General features: G+C 36.3%; 1 protein-coding gene across 2 annotated transcripts; it reads right to left on the bottom strand.

Annotated features, from left to right (window-relative positions):
* Positions 1-227: 227 nt before the first annotated feature.
* LOC141692883 (protein NRT1/ PTR FAMILY 5.6-like) lies at positions 228-9,785 on the bottom strand. Of its 2 annotated transcripts, XM_074497835.1 has the most exons (8): positions 9,558-9,785; positions 8,018-8,235; positions 7,176-7,720; positions 6,251-7,001; positions 3,034-3,145; positions 2,329-2,544; positions 1,458-2,004; positions 228-1,334 (listed from the first exon to the last, which is right to left on the bottom strand). In XM_074497835.1, the coding sequence occupies exons 1-8, from the start codon at positions 9,691-9,693 to the stop codon at positions 431-433; spliced, it is 3,429 nt and encodes a 1,142-aa protein (XP_074353936.1). In that variant the 5' UTR covers positions 9,694-9,785; the 3' UTR covers positions 228-430. The 2 variants fall into 2 exon arrangements, with proteins under 2 accessions (XP_074353936.1, XP_074353935.1); XM_074497834.1 differs by lacking the exons at positions 3,034-3,145; positions 6,251-7,001; positions 7,176-7,720; positions 8,018-8,235; positions 9,558-9,785 and having other exon boundaries at positions 1,458-2,001; positions 2,327-2,438.
* Between the last annotated feature and the right edge of the window lie 798 nt (positions 9,786-10,583).

Below are 10,583 nucleotides of genomic sequence, written 5' to 3'. Positions count from 1 at the left end.
ACGAGATATATTCTCATCCTATTTTGAACCAAACAGGTGATATCAAGTATCAAGTTCCAAACCCATACCAGCTTAACCCGATTCCTGATTCCAACCCGATACCACCCAAAGAACCAAACGAACCCTAAAGACTTTTTTAAACAACCATAACTTGTCTTGACGGGATATTTTCAGATTATTTATAAATTATAATTGAAAAATGGGAATGCTATAGCAGATGGTTGAGGTATATGAATGCCACTTGTGCTTGCATGTTTCACACTTTGCACTGAGATAATCAGGTATCAATGGTATCTTTACAACCCTTATTCTATTACAACCTGCAATATGTGATACAGTTGCAGTACTGGTAGAATTTGCCTAAACTTGCACAACTTTTTTTGAAATTAGAACAATGATTCTTAAGCATAAATCATGTGTTTTCTATTTTCTAGCAAGAACTTGTAAAGTTTACAAGGCTAGGCATATGTGCCTGCTTGCTGTCACTTTCATCACAATCTGCGATTGCCACACCGCCTCTTTTCTGAACATTCTTGTACGAGTATCGTTGTGCCACGACCACATACGCGAAGAAGTTCAAGACAGTGATAACTGCCAACAGCCAGTAAAAATAGTCCAGTCGACTGCTGTTCACGTCCTTACCAAACCAGCTCTTTCCTCGTTTCTCTGTCACTTGGTCGACAATTATGATCAAGAAGCTACTAAGGAAATGTGCAACTCCAAGAACACTGAGGTACAAACCAATGCCTATACTTCTCATTGAGTCTGGGACTTGATCATAAAAGTATTCTTGCAATCCCACTAGACTGAATCCATCTCCGAAACCAATGATAAGAAACTGTGGAGCTAGCCAGAACACACTCATTGACTGTGATCCCTTTATTGGATCCTTGAGATGAAGATTTAGTCTTTTTCTTTCAACTAAGGCTGCTATTACCATTGTTGCAAATGTGAAGGTCATCCCAATGCCTATTCTTTGTAGGATATTAATGCCTCTTTCGTTACCTGTTGCTCGTTTTAATAATGGGACAAGAACTTTGTCATAAATAATGACTGAAATGATTACTCCAATAGCGTTCAGGCTGTAGACTGAGGCTGGAGGGATGACAAACCTGTTAGTAATGTGGCGGTTCATTGTAGCACTTTGTTTAATAAAGAATGTTGAGACTTGTGCTTGGCATATACCGAATGTTAGAGAAGTAAGCCAGATTGGAATCGTCTTTAAAATGAGTTTGGTTTCCTCAACTTTGGTAACTGTAGTCAGTTTCCATGGGTTTTTTTGTTTATCAACTGAACCTTGTCCGCCTTCGATGATTGCAGCTTTGTCAAGAAATCTAAAGACAGCAGAAAAAAATAACTTCACAAGCCAGAATAATCCGTATCTGATACAAGTTCCAAATAACACAACTAAAAATTAGATGCATGCCTTGATGAAATATCAAATTAACCTTGCCTACCTAAGACCCGTAGTGTGGCAAAGAAGCCTTCCTTGATTATTTGCTGATTCAGGGACTTCATACAATTGATCGGGGTTAGAAGGAAGTGACAGTTTTCTCTTGGTAATAGCTGCCACAAAGACTTGTAGCATTGGCGTCAAGGGGCTTCCTGATGGTATCCTAAAGCGATAGAATGGCCTTCCTATATAGAAGATCACTATGGTAGAGGCCATAATACATGTGAGGATAATATCTGCAGTCTCCCAACCTAAATGGTCTTGGACATAAACAATAAGAGTTGCAGCAGTTAAAATTCCAGAACAAAGGCCACAGGACCACCAGTTGAAAAAGGACATTTTTTTTATTCTTTCTTCGGGGTGATCATCATCAAATTGGTCCGCTCCAAAGCTTTCAAGCGCTGGCTTGTGCCCTCCAGTGCCTATAGAGATCAAATAAATTGCAAGAAAGAAGATCACTTCATGGACCTTCCTTGGCTTATGGCAAAGGCTGGAGGCACAGGGCTTCCAGCTCGGAATCACTCTTGACATTGTCAAGAGAAGCAAACCTTATATTTAAATGAACCAAAAAATATTAACTTGTATCCATCTGAAAAATACTAAAAGAGGGAACTTAGTCTTATATCTATCCAGTGAAGTTCTTATTTTGCTACCAACTCATAGAAATAGAGGGTGTACTCTACGCATACAAATGAGTAGCATCCTCTGTAAGATTAGGTAAACTTAAGCTATTCTTGTTCTAAATCTCTATCTTCACACGTTTAACAAAAACAATAACGTCCCGTAATTTTACAAGATAAACACATTAAGATAATGACAATAAAGTGGCTCTACAACAAGTAGCTCATGTTTATTTTTAATAATTTTGATTACCAGCAGGTAAACAATAGATGATACAAGAACTGTGGAGAATCGACCCATGTAGGCATCAGCAACAAATCCACCCACCAGTGGCATTACAGTAGTCACACCTGACCAATAGTTGACACTCTTTGCCGCAGTTTTCAGGTCCTGATGCATCACCTTGGTTAGGTATATGATCATACTCGTTGCTATCCCATAATAACTCATTCTTTCACTGAACTCAATTGCTGTCAAAAAAGGAAGAAAAAGATCCACAGCCGCAGTTATGATTCTGACACATCTAAAGTATATCTTAATCTAAAGGCTAGGGAGTATAGACCCATTCTTAGTTAAGGTGGTATTTTAACCATATATGGATTAAAATTATATAACAAACTTTGTCTTTGTCTAATCAACTGTATATGGCGATAAAATCATGTCTCATTTTGAGAATTTGGAGGGCCTAGCAGCTAGCAACTAGCGGTAGCAAAGCTTATCCTGATACTAGCTGAGGTCTAAGTTCTTTGTGCAGTAGACATCAAACTGAAAACAAGACGAGTGTAACAAAAAGTACTCGAGGTATTGGCAACAATAATCGACTAGTATGAACATGGCAGTGCTAGCCACTTCCTACTTCTTGGATTATACTTATATTTGTGACCTTATCATTCTTTTTTTTTTTGCAAATCCACATCAATATAGATAAAAAGAAGCAGAAATGTTAAACTGATGCTTACTTATAATGAACAGGGACGCTTTCCATGCACCAGTAGAAGCTCGAAGAGGAACGTTTCCTTTATGATCAACTGAATAGTCATGCACAAATTTCTCTTCGTTAAGATCAAGGGACTATTCTTTCTTTAGCTCATCCATCTTAAGTTGTCAGTGCGAGTTGACGAGTAAGTAGGTTCGAGATAAGTACTAAAAAGGCGAATATTGTAGAGTTTGGTTGTGGAGTGATGGGGACTGCAGTTTTTGTGTTGTAACTCTTGAGTCTTAATGCATAGCACAGGGTTCTTACATATAAATAGCCATTTCAATATTGGACCAGATAGAATCTCATTCTGCACACTATAGCGGACCAGGGCAATTGAAGGTTCGGACACTGGCAGTCCAGGTGAGGGTTCTAATAAATTTCAGGATGAGCAAGAATCGAAACCTGGGACAACCATCGCGCCCTAAAAAGTCTTAATTTACAATAATGATTAAGAATAATTTAAAGAAGGAATCTAGTGCGCCTTTTACAAACTTGAGTATGCTTACTACTTCAGTACTTCACCATTTGATAATGCTCTTTTCTTAGAATTGTTCTGTCTCAAATTGATCACTATTATTTATATTAATGAAAAAAAAATCATGTACGTCTTGTGTTTTGCTGTAACAACCTTGTTTTTTAAGCTAGATTTATAGTTTCTATCGTATCAGGAACTAGGTGATGGCTTTGATCAGGAAACCTTTTTTTCGATCATTGCTAGTAAATACAGAGATTCGTCTTCACGTGTTTTGTTATCAACTATCTAAAACAATGATTTTCAGAATCTAAAAATTCGATGAAGTGTTCTCCTCTCTAAAACCTCTCAGGATCTTTTGCATATGTTCCTATTCAGATTCTCGACTATTGTTATGTACCTTCTTATCAACTAAAATTATTAAACCAAACATGACCGGTATATTCCGTTTCACAAAATTATGTTCGCATAACTAAGTACAGCTCAAGCTTTAACACTTTGCAGAATTATCTACATGTACATACTACAGAACATTTAGACTTGCTTAAAGTCAATTGCAAGTTTCTAATGGGTTACTGATATCATAGGGCAGGGGTTACTGCTAAATTTCGTTAGTGGTGTCAGTATAATCAGACAATGACAGCAGCTGGCCCTAATGATCCACTTAAGTAATGGACGACAACGTTACTTTACACTTCATATGTACCGTTTGGTAAAATATATATGCTTGATAATTGGTAGTATTAAAGTTCAGTGACTCCCCGACAAAAAAAAAGGTTCTAATACTCAAACTCTGTAGTCAAAAACTTGACTCGACTCAAATTACAGCCCTATAATGAAAACCCACGTATTTAATTAATTATGCTGTAAAATGTGATTGTAATCGGTGTCAACGTGACATTGTCTATAGTTAATAAATTTGCACGTTGCATTGCTGAGGCACAATTAAAAAGATTGTCGTAAAGTTAAACATTGTCCAGAAAATGAGCTCCATGTAGGCTGTATGGAGGATCAATATATTTGATGTAGCGAAAGCTTTGAACTGAGCTGATATTTATTTAGCAGGGACATCCAGATATAGCTCTGACATAGGATTCATGCAAGTAGATTCAATCCAAGTATTACAATCTCACTTTTCATTTGGATTTACTTGGTTCTTATTAATCCTTTCTGGGAAAAGTTTCTCAGAAGTAGATAGTCACATATTTAAGCACATGCCAAATGATGATAAAGTGTTTTCCTCTACTAAAATCCAGTAATGCCATTTGTGTGCAATAAGTTGTTTCTGAGTAGGCTTTATCTTTTCCAAGTTGAAGACCAAGACCAAAGTTCCTTTTAGTACTAGTAAGTGATCAGACATTCCCCCAAAAAAGCCCCCGAGATTCTGTAGACCTCACAGATATTTACACTTAAATTGTCGACTAATGCAAATCAGGCGCATACAATTTTATTTGTGGTGGATAAAGACTTGCAATGTGATAGCTCGAAAGCCATTTGTGCAACTAAAGCATCACCAATTCGCTGGCAGTAAGAACTTATGGCATGCTATGTTTCCATGATCTGCAGACTGCATTAAGTTTTTATTGCTACTGGATAGCCCCACCTCTAACGAAAAATCTAGTCCCAACACTTGGCCAGTAACCTTTTTCGCCAGTATCTTTTTTATCGAAGAAAATTCCATTGTCACTAGATACAACTAGAAAAGAGCGAAGTTCTAGTGTTCTAGTACTTTAAATTATTGACTTACCTCGTCAAATAAGACCAAGTTCAACGATTGATTTGCTCCTTCGTAGTCCTGTCAGACTCTTGCGGCTAATGCAGAAATTTTTGAGCGAAAGGTTACAACCAACATTGAAGGGGGTAGGAATAAAACACAGATAAAGGAAATTTCTAGCCTTTAATGATGCTTGAATTATTTTTTTTTCTGCAGAAAAAAAAAACTTCTGAAATGTAATGAACACATGAGTCCAATTCTTACTTTATGCAAAATATTTGAAACAATGAAGCCAGTAAGATGTAATTGAGAGATTAGCTTTTTCAGGTATTGCTCAAAGGTCAAATAGTTGAGAGTGGAGTTTGTAGGTGGATAAAGCATTGCTTTTGACAGGAGTAGCAAAAAATCAAAGTGCGCTAATGCCCGTTGCTTTAGTCGATGATTATACACGTACATTTCTTGATAGATAGTTATGTAATCGGTCCACGATTTTACTGCCGTTGATGAAAAGATGAAGAACCATAAGCTATATTTAAAGATGCTTTGTCTTGTGTCCTCCCAAATCTCTGAGTGTTACGAAAAAGGTGATATTCCAAAGCAATTACAAGTCCATAGCTGTGTAAAGACTTTATTTACAGTTCTGAGTTCAGAGATGATCACAGTCAGACTAACATCAACATTGAGGCTTTTGCATTATTATGGGCATTATTATTTTTCTGGATTACATAAATATGTTACAGTCTGCAACTTATAGCGCACTTACCTTGCACAATACTACTATATCATCTTCTATTGATACGCGAATAATAAGAAATCTTATCAACTTTTTTTGAACATACACCTTGACTTCTCTAGTTTAAAGCATATGTACTAGTCTTTATAATTTTTTTAAGGTATTGCCTCGTGGCTATCACCTTCATAACAATCCGCAATAGCCATAGCGCCCCTTTCTTGAACATTTTTGTATGAGTATCTCTGCGCCACAATCAGATAAACGCCAAAGTTCAAGGCAGTGATGGCTGCCAACAGCCAGTAAAAGTAATCCAATCGACTGTGGTTCAGATCCTTACCAAACCAGCTCTTTCCACCTTTGTCCGTCACTTGGTCCACAATTGTGATCAGGAAGCTACTGAGGAAATTTGCAACCCCGAGAACACTGAGGTACAAACCAATACCTAAACTTCTCATGGAATCTGGAACTTGATCATAGAAGTACTCTTGCAAGCCTACGAGACTAAATCCATCTCCCATTCCAATGATAAGAAACTGTGGAGCTAACCAGAACACACTCATTGACAGTGATCCCTTTATTGGATCCTTATGATAAAGGTTTAGTCTTTTTCTTTCAACTAGGGCTGCTACTACCATTGTTGCAAATGTAAATACCATTCCAGTGCCTATTCTTTGGAGGATACTAATGCCTCTTTCATTTCCTGTTGCCCGTCTTAATATTGGGACAAGGAGTTTGTCATAGATTATGACTGAAATGATCATTCCAATGGCGGTTAGGCTGTAGACTGAGGCTGGCGGGATAACAAAACTGTGGGTGATATTTCGGTTCATCGTAGTGCTTTGTTTGATAAAAAATGTCGAGGTCTGTGCTACACATATACCGAATGGTAGAGAAGTTATCCAGATCGGAATCATCTTGACAATGAGTTTGGTTTCCTCAACTTTGGTCACTGTTGTAAGTTTCCATGGGCTTTCTTGTCTGTCAACTGAACTCTGCTTGTCCTCAATAATTGCAGCCTTGTCGAGAAAGCTGAAGACAGTAGAAAAATATAACTCTCTGTGTTCAAGAAAACAATAGTGTTCGATAGGAAATCCTAAGATATCATTCCATATTTAAAGCAAGTACCATAATACCTAAGAATTAGAAAATTTAATGCTTGGATCGTTAGATATCTTGATAAACTATGAAACTAATTTTGCTTACCTAAGACCCTCTGTGTGGCATAGAAGCCTTCCTTGAGTTTTTGCTGATTTGGGGACCTCATACAATTGATCTGTACTGGAAGGAAGTGGCAGCTTTCTCTTAGTAATAGCCGCAACAAAGACTTGTAGCATTGGCGTTAAGGGGCTTCCTGACGGTATCCTAAAACGATAAAACGGCCTTCCCATACAGAAGATCACAATAGTAGAAGCCATAATACATGTGAGGATGATATCTGCAGCCCCCCAACCCACATTGTCTTGCGCATAAACAATTACAGTCACAGCAATTATTAGTCCAGAACAAAGACCACAGTTCCACCAGTTAAAAAAAGACAGTTTTTTTCTTCTTTCTTCGGAATGATCATCATCGAATTGGTCTGCCCCAAAGCTTTCCAGAGATGGCTTGTGCCCTCCAGTACCTATAGATATCAAATAGATAGCAAGGAAGAATACCACTTCATGGACCTTCCTTGGCTTGTGGCAAAGGCCAGAGGTGCAAGGCTTCCAGCTCGGGATCACTCTTGACATTGTCAAAAGAAGTAAACCCTATTTTGAATGAAACAAAATATAAAATCTCGTCAGATTCATTTCAAAAGACTGAGGGGAAACTAAGAAGGTTTCGACTTTAATCCAATGAAGCTTTCGTCATGCTTACATATTTTATATACATCTCTGAAAGATTAGTTTATAGAGACAGGCTATTCTATTTGCACATATATAAATTCATAAATTTAAAGAAAAACTAATGTCCAACGATTTGAACACGATAAACACATTAAGATAGTGAAATGGTGTGGTTCGGTAAAAAATAGCTTTTTCCCTTTTAGTAACAAATGTGCTTACCAGCAGGTAAATTACAGACGATAGAAGAACTGTGGAGAATCGACCCATGTAGGCATCAGCTATAAATCCTCCCACCAGTGGCATTATAGTAGTTACACCAGCCCAATTGTTGACACTCTTTGCTGCAGTTTTAAGGTCCTGATGAATCACCTTAGTTAGGTATATGATCAGACTCGTTGCTATCCCAAAGTAACTCAACCTCTCACTGAACTCAATTGCTGTTGAAAAAGGAAAATAAATAAATATACATAGCTGAAGTTTCAATGTTGAGACATCTAAAGGATGTGTATCCCTTTAAGCAGCACAAAAATCATGCTGGAAAAAGAAGAGAAAATATAGCTTTTTACAAGGTACATCAGAATTTTTAGTTCTAATATAGATTTTTCTATAGATAGTACTAATCCATTGTTCTGTGAAATACGAAAAAGCACAAGTTTAATCTCTAAAATTCAAAAACTAATTGATAGTTAATCTGGCATTCATACCATAAGACAGAATAAGTGATCACAAACTAAAGGATAATTTTTCAAAAGGTTTAGTTAGTAAATGTTCAGATTTTAGGGGGCATCAGATCCATAGATCCATACACCAATGTCAATGTGACAAGAACAGATCGCCCTAGTAGTACCTACCAGGCTATTATGTTGGATTTTTTCCATCTGGCCTAGCTGTGATAGGCGCATTCATCACAAAGTTTGTTTATATAAACTTAAAATTTAAACAAACTTTGTACTTGTACTATATGTGGTAATAGAATGATATCTAACAACTAACATGTATCTGAGATGGACAATAAACTGAAATAAGGTTGAGTGTAAGAAGCAAGGACACTTGGGTCGCTGCCGAGTCCCCGTGTCGGATTCTCGGACACACGTATCCCCGTATCGGACACGCGGATTCTTCCATGATGCTAATATGAAATTTTAATTTTAGAAATTATAGTTAAAATGTATTCTAGCAAACTACATTTGCAAAATTAAGTATCCATGTCAATTAGTTACTACAAAAGTATCGATTATCATATTCATTTTTGCATAAAATAAAAGATTTTACTTGTATTTTTGTGTTTTAGATTAATAAATGACGCATTTGATTCATATTTCATGCAATTTTTGATTTTGTTAGTAAAATTTATTATGTTTAACATGAAATATATAAGATTTTTTTTATTTTTCCCGTGCCCCCCGCACCCCTATCCCCATATTTTTATATTTGTCGAATTCCCGTATCCCCGCACTACGCACTCTTGCACCCGTGTCCTTGCTTAAACTGTGTGAGCAAGGTACTTGGTAATTTGGGAGCGGGGCAGTATCGGTAAAATTGGCTGATTAGAATGAAGATGACAGTGCCACTTAATATTTCATTTGTGAAATCAACTTTTCTTCGCAAACTCATGAAGGATATCCATGTCTTTTATGTGATTCTTTAAAATTTTAATATTTATATTAGCACATTAGAAATCCGAATAGTACAAGTAGAACATGCAGGGCAAGAACAATATTACGAAAGATAGCAATATGAGTGTAGAGGTCATTCTTACTGATAATAAACAGCGACGCTTTCCATACACCAGTAGCAGCTCGAAGAGGAAGCTTTCCTTTATGATCCACAGAATAATCATGTACAAATTTCTCTTCATTAAGTTTGAAAGATTCTTCTTTCTTTACTTCCTCCATATTCTGTTGTCGCTCCAAGTAGTCAAGTTCCCTTGTAGATAATACTATGAAGGAAATAAAATAAGCTGGTTAATATTTCTGGAGTTGTGAGATTGCTATATTGGTGTTGTACTTCTTAAAGCATATGAGTACTTGCATATATAGGCATCTCAGTATTGGTCCATACAGGATCTCTCAAAGGTTCAATAATGTAGACTAACTACTTTACACACGTGACACAATTTTTAAATTGTTTCAAAGATACAAGTTTGAAGTTTGATGAACACTTAAACAGAAACATAACATATCCAATTTTATTATTAGCGTTCTCTGTGAAAAACACATTATAACAACTGTTCTGCACTTTTTTGAAAAGCACACCAAAATTTTATATTCTGTTATTTAGTAGATGCAACTATAGGCATTATCGTAAATGTAATACTCCTATATTTAACCAACCAAAATATAAGTTTCTAAATTTTATTTTTATTTGTGCGATGAACCCTCAAAATTATTTCTTCTGCATCTAAACACCATTGATATCCTATCAGAGTTTGTATTCCAAATTTATGTGAATGATATATGGCTTATCCCTGAAAGATTTATTATTCTATTAGTTGCTTTGGAATGATCAAGAGAGAGACAAGGCAAAACCATTTTACTAATATAACACTCAACACATGTATTAGAAGGAGTATAGTCAACAAAGTAACTAGCTTAATTAAGCCTTTGATTAATTGATCAATTTGTAGTTTATACTGCTCAAGCCATAATCTATACATGCAACTATTAGTTCTACTTCTACTAGTAAAACTTGAAATAATTGTCCACAATTTGTAAGTATGATGAAGACCATAGTAGTGCACTAATAAAACCTGTAGAAAATCATGCTTTAAAAGAGGACCATCTAG

Source organism: Apium graveolens, chromosome 10, assembly GCF_009905375.1.
Source record: "Apium graveolens cultivar Ventura chromosome 10, ASM990537v1, whole genome shotgun sequence".
Lineage (NCBI taxonomy): Eukaryota > Viridiplantae > Streptophyta > Magnoliopsida > Apiales > Apiaceae > Apium > Apium graveolens.
Note: the sequence above shows the minus strand (reverse complement) of the source record. Positions and strands in the feature narration are given on the sequence as shown.